The 20,809-nt window shown below is 38.1% G+C and overlaps 1 protein-coding gene across 5 annotated transcripts in view; it reads right to left on the bottom strand.

The window, feature by feature from the left end:
• Positions 1–17,705, bottom strand: part of Col24a1 (collagen type XXIV alpha 1 chain) — a 349,791-nt gene extending 332,086 nt beyond the window's left edge. For 2 of the 5 annotated variants that reach the window (XM_063257335.1, XM_063257329.1), the window contains exons 1-2: positions 17,026–17,454; positions 10,809–10,873 (exon numbers count right to left, since the gene is read on the bottom strand). In XM_063257335.1, the coding sequence (XP_063113405.1) occupies positions 10,809–10,873; positions 17,026–17,081 (121 nt within the window). In that variant the 5' untranslated portion in view covers positions 17,082–17,454. Of the gene's footprint in view, positions 1–10,808; positions 10,874–17,025; positions 17,456–17,566 lie in introns of those variants that run through there. The other 3 variants (XM_063257323.1, XR_010050132.1, XM_063257318.1) reach the window with 3 other exon arrangements.
• Between the last annotated feature and the right edge of the window lie 3,104 nt (positions 17,706–20,809).

Below are 20,809 nucleotides of genomic sequence, written 5' to 3'. Positions count from 1 at the left end.
ATATATAGTTGTCACTTTATGCTTTACTAATTCGGTTTTTTAAGGTCTCTTATGTGATTTATTTCCTTCATTTTCATGTACAGTTCTTTGGAGATTTAAGAAGGCTTGTATTTTTATTCTAAGAACTGCCTTTAAAATTATATACACAATGCTCTGCTCTTTAGACATACCTACTACTTGTTTTCTTAAACCATATTTTCTTTTCTCCCCTTTTATCCTTCCCTATGTCATCTAGTATTAGTCATTAGGAATATCTATTTTAGATGTTACCATTTTATGGTTAAATATCTTTACACTTCTTTTATTGAGTCTCAACTTTAGATAATATTTAATTCCTAGCTTTTACAGAAAAAGCAATCAGCAAAATTAATCTACTCTCCTTACCTCTGCTTTCCCTCTCATCCCTTATTTATTTATCTTGGAAATTCAGCTATTCTTACTGATAGAATTTTTTGACGCAGAAGGGAACCATCTGATAGGATTTTGGTGCGGCTGAAAAGATAAGAAGTATGAAATAAAAGAGACCTTTACTTTGAGAATGTGGGGAGAGACTCCATGACCCTCCAGGGTCTGGCATTCTCTCCGCCAGACACGTGGTGTGGGGCATACATGTAGCTTAGGTTTGGGGTGGTGCCTAAGGGGCATTAGTGATGCACAGGTAGCCCATTGGTATTCATTTGGCGCCACAGGTAAATTCCGTAGGGGCGGGAAAGATAGAGCCCCTTGATTCTGCCTCTCAGCTTTTTTCTGACTACAGTGTCCCAACTGGGGCAAAAACCTTTCACTTACACTTTCAGTGTTATATTCTGCTCTGTTTCCACATTTTCTTCTGATAAATAATCTAGCCTTATGCAGTAGATTTCTCAGTCACATATTGGAAGTTTATTTTTTATTAGTTTCCCTAAAAAGGTTCGTGGGATCATTTCCTGAGTGCTGAACTTTTCAAAAATACTTATTTGTAGCCTAACATCTTAGGAAAAAACTGGTTTAAAATGTCTGCTGATGCTTTCTTTCCAACATCTTATATTGTTCCACTATTCTTAAGAGTATGTTACAGTAGAGAAATCTGAAATCTGCTAAATTTCTTTGTCCTTATATGTGACTTACTGTTTTGCCTTCATGCTTCAAAGAGTTTTCCCTTGAAATGCTATGATGTGATTAGAATGTGGCTCACTATTGACCATCGGGAGGTTTCCAGGTGCATATTTTGCCCATCCATGGTAGAAATCCAAGGCTTTCTTTTACTTCAGCAAAGTTGGCAGGAATTATATTTTTGAATTTTTATTTTAATTCATAATTTATTCTCCAAAAATTTATAATTGGACATGGTGAGTCAAGCATATATATATGTATACACACACACACACACACACACACACACACACACATATATATATATACATGTATATATATATATATATATATATATACATACAAATATGTGTCATTTGTCTGTAATCCTTTTTAGTATATGTTTTATATTCAGTTTTGTTTGTTTGTCATCTATCTTTACTACTTTCCACAATGTCAAATTTTACTCTGGAATCCTTTTAATTTTATCTGAATTTATAAGGTTTTTGTTTTTCTTTCTTTTTTTTTTTTGTCTTTTTCGTTTTTATCGGTACCAGGGATCGAACCCACGACTGCCTGCTTGCAAGGCAGGCGCTTATGCCACTAAGCTAAATCCCTAGCCCCTGGTTTTTGTTTTTCTAATATCTGAGTTCTACAAACTCACATTTAATATCCTTTTTAATGTCTTTCTTTCCTTTTCTCTGAGTATTCTTCCTTTTTCCTGAGTATATTTCTGCTTTACAATCCTGCTTCATATATGTGATTTGAATTTTAAATACATTTGGTCAGAGTTTTTATCTCTTTAGTAGCAATATTTTTTGTGTGCATTCTCATTTTTGCTGCTTTCCCTATATTTTGTTTATTGCCATTTTCACCCTTATGCTGTACCAACTGATTTTAATTATTTCCCATAGCAGATATATATATATATATATATATATATATATATATATATATATATAGAAGGGTGCTATGAGAAGCGGGCTATGACTTACAAATGCAAAGTGCCTCAGTGCCTCACCTCTTCTCTAGACCACACCCTCCGGGGAGCTTCTGTAGCCATCTCGGCCTGCATCTTACTCATCTTTCACTGCATCCACTCTCATTGGTACATGCTTCAGAACGGCTCCTTCACTTCAGGAAGTGTATTTTTGCATTTTCTATCATCTGTGCTTCTTATATTTTAGCTATCATCTGGGCTGCTTATATTTTCCCCTGGACACCTTCTGCCTTCCCCAGATCCTCCAGCACTTCTTGTGCTATGTTAGGTGCTCTGAGATATATGCCTCACCTTCAGGAAGTTTGGTTTTGCTGGTGTTCTCTGGAATCTTATTATTGACTGTATGTGGCATTTGCTTTTCTTGGCACATCTTTGGGGTTTGCAGATTATATTATTCCCCTAGGTCTGCTGAAAATGAAGTCTTTAGGTTTCTTTATCATTTCACTGACCTTTGCTTTTATAAGATAGAAGTGGGAAGATAACATCTCATGATTTCAAGTTCATATTAAAGTCTAGGCTGATTTCACAGATGAAGAATCTGAGACAAAGACACTAAATAACTCAATCAAGATCACAGAGCTAGAAAATAATAGACTTGGATTTGAGCCCAATCTGACTTCACTGTCTACATTTTCACTCTTCTACTGCACTGCCTCACAACCACTTTATTCTCCATTCAGTTCCACATTTCATTTGACAAACCTTGCCACTTAATCAAGGAGGCATCCCTTATTTTAAAATATGATATGAAAATAGATGTCAAGAATAAAGATGTCAAGGAATAAAGAATTCTTAAAATTAAAATGCACATAGGAGAGGGACTGAGAAAAGGAGGGAAGGATGAAAGGAGGTATTAGGAAAGAGGGTAGGAAGGAAAGAAGGAAAGAACCACGGAAGGTTGGGAGAAAGACAGGGAGAGGGAAAAGAAAGGAAGAAAGAAAGTTCTACCAGCAGACAAACTAGTCAACATTTAATTCAGGACTGGCCCTAGATGTCACCAAGCTACAATTTGCAATTTGATTTACATATTTGCTAATATATGCATAATAAATGAGGAAGTTATCTTCAATAAGTTACTTGTAGCATGAGTGGCCCTACACACAAAATCAATCCAGTTCGTGTAACTTAGAAGACTGTTTACCACTTAAAGAAAATGAGTATCAGCTAGACACTGTATTAGGTGCTTTAAATTTTTAAAGAATGAGAATAGCGGTAACATTTATTAAATTCTTTCTATAAGCACCAGTCTAAGAAGTTTTCTGTGTTAAATCACATAATTCTCCCACGGCCCTTTTAGCTACATACTATTGGTAATCCTCATCTGACAGTTAAGAAAAGTAAATCCAAGAATTATTAAACCAAGGTCACCCAACTAGGAAATGCAGAAGCAGCATTTGAATGCAGGCATTCTCTAAGAATCAGTCTCTCAACCCTGTGACTTTTAGAATGCATATGTCACCTAACAGTGGGATTGATTGTGTCTCCCTCCTCATTTGCTTTTTAAATGTAGGATAAACTGTAGTGTCACCAAGACAACAGCTTGCTCTTTTTACTGTAAACACCAGGCCTAATGACTTCATCCAAACCATAGCTGTAACAACCACATATGCTGACTCACAAACCTCTTTTCTGGGGCTTTTCTATCAAATTGCCTATTGAATTTATCCACTAGAGGTTAAATGCATGAGGAACTTCTAACTTTCTCTAAACCTGTTTTTCTTACTACAGTGCTCTTCTCAGCAAAGGATTCCAGCACCACACAAGTAACCAGAAAAATCTATTTGTAGTATTAAATAGATCAAGCTGAGACAGGAGATTAGGGTGTAACAAAACTGACTGGGGAAGTAGTCGTGACCTGTTAACTACAAAATCCCAGTACACGTGTTTAGAGCAGTTCTCAAAGCTCTGCACTTGGACTTTGAGAAGGTTTTTGATAGGGTGGTCTAAACTTGGTATCAGTCTAAGGAGTGGATGACACAGAAGAGGACAATTTGTCTTTCAGTTTTTGGCCACTGTGTTGGCTCCTGCATAGTGACCCATGCTCATGCTGTAGGGTGTACAACTTTTCCTATTTCTACTTGGCCCAAACTTGCTCTGCAGAACCAGTTTCTTTTCTTACTTTCAATAAAACTTTGCTACCGTTTGTGCTTGTCTTGACCAATTTTTTGCTCAGAAGAGAAAGAACTCCAGAAGGAGACTCCAGCACCCAAAATCCAATAACAAAGCCACTTTCCTGGTAAAAATCCTCTAGTGGCTTTACACGGTATATAAAATCTGTACCATCTATCTCTATCTCTCTAATGGTATCTTCTTTCATTTAATTTTGCCTTACCTTGTTCCAGACAAAGTCTTTTATTATTCTGTAAACCCACTAACCTTACATCTTATGATATTTGTACCTTTGTTCTCTTGCCTGGGGTGCTCATTTCTTGCAGATGCAATCTCATCTGCATTTTAATCTGTATTCTTTTATTATAAGAAAACATAACTGAATATAACAGACTTCGGCAAGTTCTCTGAATTCTTTCAACTTTTGAAACTGAGTGTAGTCTGGGAAGCCCAGGACAAATTTGAGACCACAATTAAGAGTGAGCTTGGAAACTTCCCTCTAACTTTACATTCCCCTTTACTCATTTTTCTCTTTAGTAGGAGAAGACAGGGTTTCAAAGCATATTTTTATTCTTTTTTGAATGTCTTGCTATATTAAAGATTATCAGATTTTTAAATCCTATTCCTCAGAGTCCTGCTAAGAGTTTCAGTGCTAAGCTTTCCTAAGCTACAAGACTCAATTCAAGTGCTGCTTCTTTTCATCAATTTCTTTTAATTTTTAGAAAAAAAAAGTGTCACTATATTACCCAAGCTGGGCTCAAACTCCTGGACTCAAGTGATCCTCTCATCTCAGCCTCCCAAGTAGCTGGGATCACAGTTGCATGCTGATATCGAACTCAGGACCGCACACTTGAAGGCAGGCACTTATGCCACTGAGCTAAATCCCTGGCCTATGCTGTTACTTTTTTTGCACCAATAAGATGTGAATCCTTTCTTGATATCTTAAAAAAATTACTTTTCTATGCTCTCAAAGCTGATAGTAGCATACAGATCTGGACAACCCAAACTTACTTGCCTTTCATTTGAAGCTTGTAACTAGAAGTGATATTCTTATCAAAAGTTAGAATCAGAGAAGGAAGGAGAAAGAAAATGACATAAGGAAGGTTAAAGTGGAGGAAAGGGACAAAGGGGGAGAAGAAAAGAGAAGCTGTGTCTCAGTAGATGATAAAACTCTGCCTTACACCCATGCCTTTGACTCTGAATCCAACAACTAATGATTGATTCTGTGGGTATAGTATAGTTTACACTTAAAGAAATGAGCATAGCAAAGCCTGTGATTACATTTATTTTATAAGTACAAGCACGAAAAGCCATTTTATCTATCAATATTCTACAACAAATCAGAAGAACAAAGACAGTATTATTTTTACCCATCAAAATACAGGGACTTTTATATTTCTTTGTAATTGCTAGTTTAAAGGATTAAAAGAAAGTTATCGATTTTTAGATAAAAAGTACAGAGTAGGACTTGCCTAGTATACATTCAGGATCCAAAACGCAGTTATCCCCTTCCCAAAAGTAAGAAGTAATATCACTTTACAGTATAACAAATAACAGTGCTGTTACTATTAAAGAACTAAGTTAATGAAAGAAAGTATTGAATTTTAATGAATCTAATCCACAAAGCTGCATTCTTTCCAGTTTATAGGAAAGAAAGAATAAAGTGATTTTTTAAAATAACACCACCAGTGATCTAAATGAAAAAGATACATAAGTCTCAACATAGTTTTCCTTTCTTTGCCAATTTATCCATACTGGCCAAATTAACTAGGCAATTGCCCTGTAATCATTTTGTATGGACTCAGTCAAATAATGCCCAAATTAAAACTCAAGTGCTTGCTGCTTTCTCTAGTACACTGAGTTAAGAAACTAAGGAACTAAACAAAATCAACTGTATTGTTTTAGTTTTTTTTTATATTTTCAATATTAGAATAGAAGAGAAGAAAAGGATCTGGAATATTCTCATTTTTCCCACTAAGGTTCACTGCAGCCTCATACAACAGGCACTGCACACTTTGTATGTGTAGTATTGTTAGTATCTTCACTCCAGAGTCGTTGAGAATGAGGCTGAGCATTACAGGAATTTGCCAAAGATCACACATCTACTAAGAAGCTGAATTTGAACATAAACTCAAGCTTCTGGCTTCAAAAACACTGTTGCTTAAGTGCCCCTGGTGCACTGGGTGTGTTAAATGTGGCAGTCACTTCTTTAAAGTTCTCTTAATGTAAGTAACACAGTCATTCTGAATTAGGAGATAACTTCCAATTTACGTATAAACTAAGATAAATCTTGAAGTTAGATAAGAACCTAGTACGGTTTTTTGGGAGAAAGTACTTGGAGTTACTGCAGCTGGAATAAGTTCTGTTAAGAATAAACATATTTTGGATTAATTTTTATAGGAAACACTCTCCTTGGAGATGAGGATTCTACACACAGATTTCTACACATGTGGTTTTCACACACTTGGGATCCTGAACCTGAGAGCACTGGGAATGTTGAGAATTAGTTACACATTTTGTATGGTGGAATTTACTGTGGAACTGTGTTGCAGCTATGCCAGTATATCACCAGCAGCCAGAGCACCAACAGTCAGAAAAAGAAGAAAGGTTAATCAAATAAAAGTAATCTGTGACTTCTAAGCCTGAGAACTGCAGCCTTATACATACGATCTTAAAAGTAGAATCATTTATTTAGTAGGTTATACTTAAACTTGGGTATAAAACAAATGCATAATTTATATGTATTATCAGTTACTTAATTTGCTTTATCCGAACCAGTGATACAGCTCAGTGATAAAGTACTTTCCTGCCAATCACAAGGTCCTGAGTTTGATTCCCTGGTGGTGGTGGTGGTGGGGACTTAATGAAATAACTGAAACCACAGCAAGGCATATAAATGTTTAATTTTTTGCCTTAAACATATCTCACTAACATAAAAAAATGGTTTAAAACATGGTTTAAATACATGAAAAGTGAATGATAAGAGACAATAGCAGATAAAAGATATCAATAATTTTCTGAAAAATGAAAAGTCCGTGAATTAGCAAAGCTGGGAAAAAAAAACACTAAGGGGTTTCAGGAGCAGATGCTAATAGCAGGTAAGCCATTTCATCTGGAAAAATTCCAAAAATTCCAAAAAGGCTCAAGAAGTGAAGAATCATTTAATTCATAAGTGAGATGTGGGGCTTCAAATTGAGGAATGGTGCTAGGTAGAAGTGAGGGGCTGAAAGCTTGTATAAGCTTGGAGTCCACAATAGGAGATTAAAAATTAAGTCCATAGAATCACTGGACCAATCATAAGTACCATGTTGAGAATAAGGGGCTTGATAAAAAACCTGCATAGTGAACTGGGAAATACCTCCTCATCCCATATCACCCAATTTCAGTAGCAGTGGCATCCATGATCATGTTCTACAGTAAGACATTGGATGCTTCTTTTTCTAAAGGAATTATAGGAATGTTAGAGCCTTAGACATTTGTAGTTTCAACAACAGGATGCTCAGTCATGCTCCTACCTGATCAAACTCTATCTGAAACAGCTCAATGGACAATGACAACCTTAAAATAGTTTTTGAACATATTTTAGTGTCTTTTAAATGATAACAGAGGCACAGGAAATATAAAAAGAATTTCTGCAACATAAAAGATCCAAACAAACAAAAGCTGGAAAGAAAGAAAACAATGCAGAGAACAAGGAAAAGTTCAAAAACATCCTTACCCTTAGCTAGCTAAGAATAGATATTACATTAAAGGAACAAGAGTAAGATGCTATTTTTTAAAAAAGAAAGAAACAAGAAGAAGCAACCTACCAGAAATTGCATAAAGAAAAACAAATACATCAGAAAGAAAGAAGCAATATAAATTTTCCAGAACATGAAGGCTAGATTGAAAAGATCTATTGATATAAAAGCGGGATTATAGGAGCCTGAGGCAGGAGCCTCACAGCCTGAGCAATTTAGTGAGACCCTGTGCCAAACGGGGGGGGGTGGGGTGTGGAGACAGAGAAAAAGAGAGATAAACAGAAAATGGGGGAAAGAAAAGAAACAGAAAAGGTTTACTGGTCATCTAATTCAATGAATAGAAAAAGAATTATCTTAAAGAAATAAAAAGATTATCTTAAAGGCTTAAACAAGAAAATTAAAAAGTCATGTACAAAGGATCAAGAATTAATATAATATCTGATTTCTTAACAGTTTGGCAAGCCAGAAAACAAAAAGTGAAAGCCTTTCAAATTCTGCAGAGAAAAGTATTTCTAGCCTAAAATTCTAGAGTCAAACTGCCCTTAATACTAAGATTGCGATAAACACAGTCTCAGAAATGCAATGTTGTAAAAAACGTACCGCTTCAGTATAAGCAACTGGAACACATACTCCACTCAAGGAAACTAATTATGGAAAGGAAGACATGAGTTCCAATAAGGTGAAGCAAACACAGATGAGAAACAACAAGTCTACCAGAAGTGTAAAAACTAGTAGTCTCCAGTGGAATAGGTGAATAGCTTCTGGAAGGAATAGCTCTAAGAAAAAGATAAAATTGTTGGGGCACAATGGGGTACAAATTGTTGGGGGAAATATTTTTTGAAAGAAGTTTCAAAATTCTTGTGCAATATCTGAGAAAATTATTAACAGTAACATAGAACATAATGTGAGTAATATAAAGGAGCCACCTTGTAATACTGTATGGAGAAAATATACAGGGCTCAGTGACAGAAAGTATGCACATGGTCATAATAAGGTAAATTGTGAAAGTTAATGTAACAACAACTAATAAAACTGTGTGCAGATGATGGGAGGGAAAGGACACTAACATACTATGAAAATGTCAAATTCTCATCAACAAGAGGCAGTCAATGAAATTCAAGCATATTACTAAGAAATGTAAAGGTTAAAACCAAAAGATGTCAGAGGAGTTTGGCAGTCTCAAGAGTGGGTAAAGGGAGAGGATTTTGCTTTGTGTTATGTGTTTTGTAGTGCAATTTGAATTTTAAAATGTCTTTGAATTATTTTGATTTTTAAACAAAAATATCTCATAAGTCTATAAATATGCGAAGTAGAACTTTGGAAAATCACTAGCATATATATATATATATATATATATATATATATATATATAAAATATATGCAAACATGCACATATATATATGCTATACATACACATATATAATTATGTGTGTATATAAGGTATTTGTAATTACTGCAAAACACAATTTCTGGGGCTGGGGATATGGTTCAGTAGTATAGCACCTGCCTGACAAGCGCAAGGTCCTGAGTTCAATTTTCTGCACCAAAACAAGAACAAAAACCAAAACAAAAACCCCCTGCAATTCCCCTAATAGTGATGCTCTAGTGTCCCAGCTATATGATACACACTGTATCATTCCAATTTAATAAAAAATTCTATTTAAGGAAAAATATGTTTAAGTTTCTGATAATATACTATTTCCATTCTTTGTACTCAAAAATAGTTAATTTTTCAAAATATGGGAGTCTTTAAAGGATTGTTCTTTTTGTTAAGATATCACAAAAGTGTAGGGTTATAACAAGGCTGAGAAATATTTTGTATTGCATTATATAAATAAGACAATATATTTATAAATATTCTATTTCTCTTATGTCTTTCTTTAGTGAGGTTTTGGGTATTTTGATGATAACATATTTGGCAAGTTATTAAACTCGTAACACTGGAAACTGTCATGCAAGGTGACACATAGGGTGAAGTGTTCTATCTTTACTGAGAGTCAGATCTAGATTCGAATCTTTGCTCACTTGCTTCCTTGTTTTTTCTATATTGTTGTGTGATCAATTGACCAAATTTGCAAGTGGATCACTGAGTTGACTGCTGAAATGAAAAACTGCTTCTCTAAAAATGAATAATTTGGCACCCACGTACAATGCCCATAAGTATAATGCATGCTAATGTCTGTACGTGCAGCTCAGTCCTGGAATTTTTCTCTTTGACTTTCATTTTATTTTCAACCTTTGACAATAGGACTTTTTATCACTTTCACATTCTCATATTTGTATTTAAATGAATAGCGATTTAGAATATTAGTTGGAAAATAAATACTTAAATGCTTTTTAATAAATGAACCAATTAGGATATCCATACTCTCCTGAAACCCTATCAGTTTACCAGAGGAACAGCAAGAGGCAAAACACAACACTAAACTACTTTTTAAACTTGTTTGTTGAATTAAATAATATCCTAAGCCCACTAACATGCAAATTTTGTTTCTTAATGATGTAAATCTAGATGGAACATTTATTATATACTTGTGTTGTTTCAAGAAGTGCAAAGGTAATTCAGTCACAGTCTGCCACCCCCAAGAACTCCTACTTAAAATGAAGTCACAAGCAAAGCCTTTTTACTGTACAAAACTTCCCTTTTATACAGAGTTTGCTTAAAAATGTAAGCAATTTGACAGATGGAAGATCTGAGTAATTTCTCAAAGGTCATATTTCCCTCCAAAATGGATTTCCTTATCCTTACATTCTCATTATGCTGAGTAGAATATTTTAATTATTGCTTAATGTTGAACTTAAGGTTATGATAATTTAAAAGGTCTATAATTTTGCTGTCCAAAGCAGAAATTTTTTAAATCAAATAATTAACAAGGTAATTTTCTTACCTTGTTCTTGTGCATGAACAGTAATCCAAGCCATACATAGCACAATGAAATGAGGAAGTAGTTTCCTAAGAAAGAAAAGAAAACAAAACAAAACAAAAATTGTTGGACATTTACAACCTCTAAACCATACAAAATAAGCAAGATTAATAATTGAACTAGTATCTTAATTCTAATTTTAATTATGATCAAGGGCTGGATTCAAGTTTTAATGATTTACTATGTGATCTGAACATATTTTATTGCTCTGTGCCTCTGATTCTTTATATGTTAATCCTACTTTATAAAGTCTTTTTTACAGATTAACTGAAAAAGTTTATGTAAAGCACAGAAAACTATGTGGCACATAGGAACTCAGTAAATATGAACTAGCATAGGTGATATTATTACGGTTATCATATATGACGTCAAATTACCAAATATATAATTTATGTAAAGTAACAAAAATTATATTAAATAATGCAAATTATATCAACTATAGTGATTATAAGTTGATAGAACCATCTAATTTTTGTGTTGATTAATGTTCATTTGTGTGAAAGTCATTTGGATATCATATCTAAGTCATATGTACAAAATTCTTGATTCTTTAATTCTGAAAATATCAATGGCCTGTAGATGTCAATGTTGAGTATTTTAATTAGCAATTATGAGCACAACATTCAATAACTATAAATAAAAATGTTTACTCACATTGATTAGCTAAGAAAGCATATTGTGACATTTTTAGTATAACCTCACTTTTTATGTTGAATATTCTTAATAATTGGTTATATCTGCCTCCCAAATGAAAAGTATACACAATTTTTGGAAAGTGAGAATGACCGTGTTGATCACGGTCTTCATTAACTGATTCTTCCTAATTTAGACTCTGATTCTATTTTTCTTTTTAACTCAAGGACTCTCCATGCAACATTTCTGTAAAATGTCGTTCTTCAAAGAGTGATTCCAAAGCCCAGTAAATACTCTTTTAATTAAGTTCCAAGTATATTTTTCTATTTATTACAAATAAGATACTTTTGCTTTCATCAAACAATATCAGGAGTATCTTACTGTAGAAAGCATAATCTTTTTAAGGCAACAATATAAAATATACTATTTTTCATACAATGGAACATAAATTTGTTTTTAAAATGGCACTTTTCTTTTTTTGTAAATGAAATTGAATGTATATGACAAGGTTTTGATAGAATCCTTAACTATCACTAACTCTACAAAATAAGCAACTAAATCATAATGGAAGTTTTAACCAATGTGAGCAAATGGTTGAACTGTATATATTGATGAAGCCTAGAAAGCATTCTTACCCATGATACTGTTCATTTAGATCAACAATTCCTAAACATTAATCCATCAAAGACCTATCTAAGGTACGGACCCTGCTACACACAGTATGACTCAAAATTATGCACTGGAGATTTAGAATGTATACATTTTAACTAGGTGATTGTCATTACAGATTATGTGTGACCCAGACAGATAAAAAATCAGAACATTAATTATATTTACATTCTAATTATAATACACATAAATATTTATTGCATATATTTGATTTTACAACACAACACAATATTACTTGAGAGTTTTGCACTAGGTCAGTGTTTTCAAACTTCAGCATACATCAGAATCACTTGGAAAGCTTGTGACAAATTTCTGGGCCTTAATTCCAGAGCTTCTGACTCAGTAGGTCTGGTAAGGATTGAGAATCTTCATTTATTACAAAAAGGCAACAATCAAGAAATGATAGGAAGCTCATCTGTTTTGTATTTTGTTTATTTTTTAACCTGCTTTCCACATTGAAGTCATCTGTGGAGTTTTAAAAAACCACTGATGTTTGTTTCTTCAGATTACCTTTCCTTCCAATGTGATCTCCTCCCAAAGAGATCCTGATTTTAATATGTCCGTGGTACATGCATTTTTAAACTTACCATGTCATTCTAAGGTGCAAACAAGATTGAAGGAACATTGTATTAAAATGATGTCTGTATATAACAGAAGTAAATATACTCAGACATTTAACAAATTAGACAAGTGCTTAAAAATCAATATAACATTTAACAAAGGTTTAAAACATAACCTATGATATTGATATCCAAGGATATCTCACAAAATATGAAACACTCTGCATATATCTGGCCTGTTGACCACATTTTTAGTTTGACATCAACCACAGTCCAAATATAACTAGATCAAGAGATGATAAAAATCTAAGAGACCTAGCAAGACACATAACTGAAGATCATACTTAGAACACTTAAGATACCAAAACCATCCCACATGTCTTCTCTAGATTACTCTTAAAGAGATGCTCAAATTAGTCTTTATCTGAATGACCCAGCTTACTTTAGAGGAATAACAGTGATCTTTTTCTTTAGGATAGCCTTGAGATCCCTAGAATTATAATATACATATCTTTGGGCTACTGATACTCATTCCTACATAGATCCACTTTCTAATAGTAAGAAGCACTTGTAAAATATTACAGAGAATTTTTAGTAAGTTTGTGGCTTTCTTTTAGATCAACTGAAAGATATGAATTAATGTGAGCAATATCCATATGATACACATCAATAATTTCAACAAATTCTACAGTACTGTTTCATATGCCAAAACTTCTCTAAGTTGTGACAGCATTACAGATTTTGCTTTTCTTTAGAAACAGCCAAGATGTAGAAACAATCAAATTTCTGTTCTCCATTTCCAAAATGAGCAGGCAAAGTTTCATCACAACAATAGGAATACAGTTGAATAATTCAAGGAGTAAAGCACTGTCACTTTTATATGACACATTTCTCAGACTGTCAATTCAGTTCAATAGGTAGCAATATAACTAACTGGATGTGAAGCATGTAAGAGCCTTTGGTTACATTCCACATGTTAAGACAGTTCATGAGATACAAGGCGACAAATTCCTCAGGATTTCAGTTAATTAAAGAGCCTAAAGTCCAGTCAATAGAAGAAAATACACCTAAATTAGTCCTTCCTGGTACTATAAGACCACAGAGATTATTAAACTGATTCTTGCTAGTCTAGCAAAGTTCTTGGCACACACTGATGCTACATATTTTTAAATGAGTGAATGAATCAGTCTATTTTAGGTCAGTAAGACTGTCAGGTGGTCTTGAGTTTCAACAAATATATACCTTCTCTAACATCTTCTATCTGCATACTGATAACAAACTCAAGAAAAGACAGGTCTCCTACCCTCCATTTGTTTAGCCAAGAGAGTTACATCTTTTACTCGCTGCTTCCTGTTCTCTGGCAGCCACTTCTCTAGAATGTGCGCTCCAACCAACTTTCTTTCAGGGCCTCAAACGCACTGGGCTGTCTTGCTTCTGATCAGTGTTCCCTGTTTAGAAAAGTTTATGACCTTTCTGAATAGGTTTCAGTCTATCTTTTGTTTCCTTTAGTTGCCTCTCCTTCTAGTATTGTACTTTCCTGCCCTCACCACTGTTAGATAAATCCACATCCCCAGGGCTGTTGGGTGCCCATCCAGTTTATATCTTTATCTCATTTTGTTATACTTATTCATGTTGTATGTCCTTAGGCTGGGTACAAGTGGAAGGTGGCAGTAGTGTCATTTTGCACACTCTTTGTATCTCTTACTGTCTAGAGCTCTGCTGGGCATATCACTGAAGCTCAATAAACATTTATTGAATAGAATATTAGGCTTCTATAAAAATAAAATGAAATGGTCTTTATTTCATCTCCCACTAGAGATACAAATTCTAAAATAGCAGTTGTAAGGCATATTAAGGAAATTAAATAAATTTCTCTTTCTTGTTCAGCTTTATAGATTTCCAAGCAAAATGACTAAACAAAACTCAAAATTCCTTTACATAAATTATATTTTCCTTTCCTGAAACATTAGTTTATTTTAAACACTTGAAAACAAAGATAACTATGTAACTTTTAAAAATAGAATACTGTGCAACTAGGAGAGGTTTATACTAAAACTACTGCCTCTTCCTTCTCCTCCCCTTCCCCTTTTTGCCCCTCATCTTATAGAAAGCTTCTGGGGTACTTTCTGATGTATGTTATATGAATATATCTAATAGTGGCTTTTGGGGTTTTAATTTTTTTTTATTAAATCCAGTCACATTAGTCAACCTACTTAAAAGCAGCCCTGTCAAAGAAAACGTTTATAAGAATCCAGTTTTAAAATATAAATGTTCCTGGGTGACTAATCAGAACTGATTTTAAAAAGCTGCTCCTGCTTTTGCAAACAGCTCACCACAAAATCTGGTGGAAAATGAAAACTTCAAGGTTTTCATTAGGACTCTTAAGGTTTAATTCAGTGGGCTGACATTATCATCAACTAATCAGCTGCCTCTTCCAAGTCCTTCCCCTTTTCCCAAGGGTTGGTGGCATTTTTTAAAACTGAAGAAATATTTCAATTTTTTGAAAGTTGGCTGTTTTTTTCTAGAAACATTTTCCCTGTCCAGTCACTACCTCTTCTGTGTTGCATGTGTGTGGTAGGAGCTGTGAAATTCTACAACGTGGTGTAATTATGAGCTGCCCTTATAGTAGCCATCCCCACTGGCTTCTGTAAGGGAAGATTGGATCTCAGATCTGGAGCTATCACAGGCTGCAAAGGCCCTCGCTGACGCCCTGTCGGCCAAGATTCGCTCCACAACACTTATTTTCCCATCCATGCGGTGAGATGGAAGTTCCTCCGCTGTGATCGGTTCTATCTGGTTTCTCTGCTCCCCCGCCCCCCACCATCATCTGGACCCAATTTACAAACCCCAAACTGCCCAAGAATTTATGCAAGGCCTTTTCTGGGAGCGTCTGGAAGGGAAGTGTAAACCAGACAAGACAGAAGCCAGGAGCCCAAGATGTGCTTTAATCTACGAGGTCGGTCACGGCTAGGAAGGGGAGAATTAGTCAGCAACAGGGGCCTGGAGCGGTGTGGGCGGCCGGGAGGGCAGCGCGCGGGGCCCGCAGCTGGACAGGAGGCGGAGGCCTCGCTCGGCCGCCTCGGGCCCGGGTCCCTGTGCAGGGCCGAGGACCGGAGAGGAGATGCGCCGGGACGGCCCTCCCAGGAGGGCCTTTCCAGAGCACAGTGGTTCTGCCTCTGTGTCTGGGAGAAGACCCCGGGGCGCCCAGGCCGGAGGCTTCGCAAGCCCCGAGCTCTCCGCTTCCAGCAGGCGGGAGCGTGCGGGGCGCGCGCGGAGGCGGGGCGGGGAGCGCGCGGCCGGGCGGCCGGCACCACGCGGCTGGGAAGCACATGTGCACACAAACAGCGCGCGGGGCGGCCCCTCGCGGCACCCCGCCTCCGCCGGCCCTCCGCTGCCCGAGGCGGGGCGCGCTGCCCTGCCCTCCTCCCTCCCACTCTCCCGCGGGGCAGGTCCTCCGCGGGAAACCACCGCCGCCTTCGCGCCTCCCGCGCCCGCCGCCCAGAAGCGGACTTGTGCAGCCCACTGACCACCACCACTGCTCGAGACCCACGAGTGGGACCCACGGGGACCAGGGCAGTCAGCCAGGACCGCGCACCCTCACCTTCGCTCTGTGCCCGGTGGGGTGGGGACAGGCTTGGCGCTTAAAGGAGCCTCCCCCGCTCCCCGGGAGGTCAGCCCCGCCCCCCGACCCCCCCCCCACCCCCATCGGCCTTTCCCCATTGACAGGCCAATGATCCGGGCGCAGCCTTGGATCCAGATGTGCGGCGTGTTTGTTGGCCCCCTAGCCGGAGGCGATTGGCCCTGGACCGGTAGGTAGAGCAGTGCCCAGTGCCCGATTTCCCCAGTCAGCCCCTCTGTCCACTCGCCACCCTGCCCCATGCCGCTGCCCAGTGGGCCCGGCTACATGCCCCCAGCCTAGGGGACGGCTAGCGACCTAGCAGCCGCAGGGTGGACGTCGTGAGGAGCACCGCGGGAAAGCAAAACGACAGCCGGGACCCTGCGGGAGCAGAGGGGTAGGAGGGGGCGGGGGCGATGGAGCCCAGCGAGCGGCGGCGAGGACTTCGGGAAGCCTGGCGGTCAGCTTTTTCTCGCAAGCAGCAGGGTCGCTTTCGAATAAGCCGTCTGAGAACCGCTGGCAAGAGGTCTCCTTCCAAACACAGTGTTTTACAAATTGAGAAGACAGGAGGAGGATGCCACGGCTACTCGCCCGCTCCCAAGGCCAGAGTGCCAAGGAGCGGAAATCAGCGCTCCATCCCGCTTGGTGGCTGCAGGGGTGGAGTAAGGAGTTGGTCCGACGCCCGGGCCGGTGGGCTACTTACGTTTTTGCGGTGGGGGAGACCTTTCCACGCCTTGTCCTGTGGGCTCCTAAATGCATTTGTATGCATTTGTCCGTGCAGCAAAGCGCTCACGGAAAACAGAAGCCAACTCCCAACTGTTAAGGGTGCAGGTACTGTCCATGAAAAAGGAGGAAAAAAATCACATGAAAACCATGCTCCAAACTCGCCACAAGGGGGAGGGGAGGAGGGGGAGGAGATAGCACCCGAAGGGGAGGACAGCGAGGCTTCCTGCTGCCGCTAACGGACACGCAGGGCTGCGTCCCCCGGGAGCGTGGGCGAGGAGGAGGCTTCGCCCGAGGCAGCGGGGCGCCTGCGGCCGCGGAGAGCGCCTGCGAGCGCAGCCCTCGAGTTCACTTGCGGTTCAAAGGCGACTGTGTGACTCCAGAGGAGTCCTCAGCTTTGGACCAGGGAGGAGAAAGAGGGGGGAACGTGGCGGGGAAAGTGAGGGGAGGAGGCGGGAGGAGATGGGGCGGGGGTTCTTGGAAACAGCGCGCCCCAACGTTTGTCAAACAAGCGCACACACCCACTTCGGAAATCGAGACCCGGCGAGGGGGCCAGTGGCCACTGCGGACCTCGGCGTTGACTGCCGCCGGCTGCCTCGCCTGGAAGAAGAGGAGCCAAGCAAATCCGGCCGGTGTTAAATTTCACCGCTCACTGACTTGCAATGACATCACCCAACAGTGCACACCTCCCCTCGGCCCCGCAGCCTCCCCCACCCTGCGCCGGCCAGCGCCGGGTCCCCAGCCTGTGGGTCGGGCTGCGCCGCAGCGCCCTGGACTCCGCACCGCCGAACCTTCCGCGTGCCATCCCCCTTCACTTAGGTCCCCACATGCGTGTTTCCTGCATGTCTCCCACTCACAATCTTTATCTATACGATCTTCACCCACACCTGAATTTCTGCTTAGAGGAAACCTTGTCTCTTCGACCTTTTGCTTTCTATGCAGGTAACCTTGAGGGCCAAATCGCCTTATTACCTGTGGCGGCTCTCATTTCTACCTTTATTCCCCTTCTCTCTTTTCTTTAGTTGGCCCTCTTACTACTTCTACTGATTTTTCTCTCCGCTAATTCACCCTTTCACCTGCCTTCTTGGGCGTTTTGTGTATCTTCTTACAAGCTCAATGCTCCTTTGTTATTCATGAGCCTGCTAACACAGCACAGCCTTACCAACTCCAATTGCTCCCCAGTATTTGAAACAAACTTCAATTTGGCACAAGTCCTTCTCTCCACAGCCCTGTTGTAACTGAGAAGTTTACCTAGTGATTTTTTCAAAAACCAAAACCAAAACCAAACCAAAACAAACAAACAAACAAAAAAACCCCCAGAAGATCTGAAGTTGTAATTTTACTTTGTTAAGTCTAAAAATTCCAAGTGACCGGATATGTATTGTTTTAGTCATCACTGTATTTTTATTACCTAAAATACTACCTGACATATCTGTTGGATGAATGATTGCTGTATATTACTGAGTATCATTTTTCCAAAGTTTTCTTGTATGTTCTGTGTGTCATCCATATTTAATGGCTATTCCACATAGAAAGAATCCCACATTACACACATAAAGTTCAGAATGATCATGCTCTTTATTTAAATTTTTTTTCTGGTACTGGAAATTGAACTCAGGACCTTGCTTTTCTGGCAGGAGCTGTGCAACTGAGCTATATCCCAGCAAAGTGATCATGTTGACGAATGAAATGATTGATAGGATTCTCAAGCCAAGTGTATTTTACTCTAAAATGATGGAATTTAATTCATTTCCTCCTTCAGTTTTTCAACTTTTGAATTTTAGTTTTACATTTATAAAAGTTGCATTTATAAAAACTTGCAAAAACAGTACAGAGTTCCTGTGGACTCTCACCCCAACTTCCTCAAATGTTAGCATCTGGACCAAATTACAGAGATCAAAACCTGGCAATTAACACAGGAACAAGAGTAGTGTCCAATCTATAAACTTTATTCAAATTTTGTCAATGTTGCTAGTAAAGTCCTTTGTATGGCCAGAATCTTACCCAGTATCTTACAATCTGTTTAGTTGATTAATTAGCATGTTATTAAATTGTTACATCTCCTTCGTGTCCTCCCACCTGTGACATTCTTGTCTTTTGTCTTTCATTGGCTCAACTCTTTTGAAGAGGACTGGGATATCACTCTGTAGGTCCTTTTGTTTGCATCTGCATGATATAATATCATGATTATATTTAGTTTGCATATTGGGGCAAACATATCACTGAAGTGATGTTGTACCCTTCTCGAGGCATCGTCTTGGTGTAGGGGATGTTAGCATGACATATCCCTAGTGATGTTAACTTGGATCACAACAGGTATCCATCTCATAGGTCTTGCCACTATAAAGTCTCTCCTCAATTTTTGTAATGAAATCCTCCTAGTAATCTAGGACCATGGGAAATTCTGTGGGAAGATGGTTATTCTGAAAAAGACTTTAAACTTTATCTGGCTTTTGTTTTCTGGTCAACTAAGGAGGACAGGTAATTTGGCTTCATGAAAACAGTAATTGATATTTTAGTAGATCTTAATTAACACTCCTGAATGGGTAAAAAAAAGATGTGGTATTCTTATACAATGGAGTATTACAGCTATAAAGAAAGATTGCATTGAGACTTTTATAAGTAAATGGACAAGACTTGAGACCATACTTAAAAGTGAAATAAATCAAAGTCACATGTGTAAATACCGTATTGTCTCCCTAGTGTAAGAAACTGAAAAAGTAAATAAGATACAAAATCCACAATAAATATTTGTAAGGGTAAGAAACTGCTCAAAGAGGAAAAGTAAGGGATAGGGAAAAGAAAAGAGAGGGAAAGGAAAAGGAAAAAGACATAAATTTGTATATATGTATGTAAGCTAGTTAAAATGACTATATATTATTAATTGTATTAGTTCTTAGAATAGAACAGTTAATACTTATAAGATTAGATCTAATGAGTCTATATCTGGTAATCTAAGCAACCCCTTTGAAGGTAACAATATGCAATATTACAACCATTGTTAAATTCCTATCTTCTTCCTTTGCAAACCTATATTGTTATTGTTTTGTGTTTGTTATTGTTTGTCTCTTGCTTTTTGTTTTCTTTTTTTGTCTTAAATTAAATAATTAAAAAATTAAATAACTCTCCTAATCTATGACTCTATTTCTCCAACAGTTACTTAAAGATCTATCTATCTATCTATCTATCTATCTATCTATCTATCTATGATAGAGTCTCACTATGTAGTTCAGGCCAGCCTTGAATTATATAGCTGGCCTCATACTTGAAGTGATTCTCCTGCCTCAGCCTGTCAAGTCCTGGGATTACAGTCCCACACTAGTATGCCCAGTTTAAACATTTTTTCTAAGCACAATACTGGAGCTAAAAAATGGAATACTGTATGAAGCTGAGTTCTCACAGGTTCTTTGAGTATAAACTATTTGTTTGTTAGAGGTGATGGAGCCCCTGTGATGTAGAAGATGCCAAAGGGCATATATGCCCTCAGTTATCATTGAGGGAAAGAAGGCATTTGCCCAGCAGAAGATTAGCAATGGTAAGGTTTAAATGCCATAGACATTATATGATGATAGAGACTGGAACAGGTCAAATTGATCAATACAGATTAGCAAGAGAATCTGAGATTTAGAAAGCAAAGAGGAGCAGTAGAAAGGAGAAAGATAGTTTATATGTAAAGAGAGAGTAGAAGACTAAAAGCAAACAGACAAGGGGAAAGAGCTGGATTATATTCACGGGAGAAACATCAGCCTGACTTAGATGTTTGT

The sequence above is a fragment of the Cavia porcellus genome, unplaced genomic scaffold (assembly GCF_034190915.1).
Source record: "Cavia porcellus strain 051 isolate PalLab524CR breed Dunkin Hartley unplaced genomic scaffold, mCavPor4.1 scaffold_1, whole genome shotgun sequence".
Classification (NCBI taxonomy): domain Eukaryota; kingdom Metazoa; phylum Chordata; class Mammalia; order Rodentia; family Caviidae; genus Cavia; species Cavia porcellus.
This window is presented reverse-complemented; position numbering and strand designations above follow the sequence as displayed.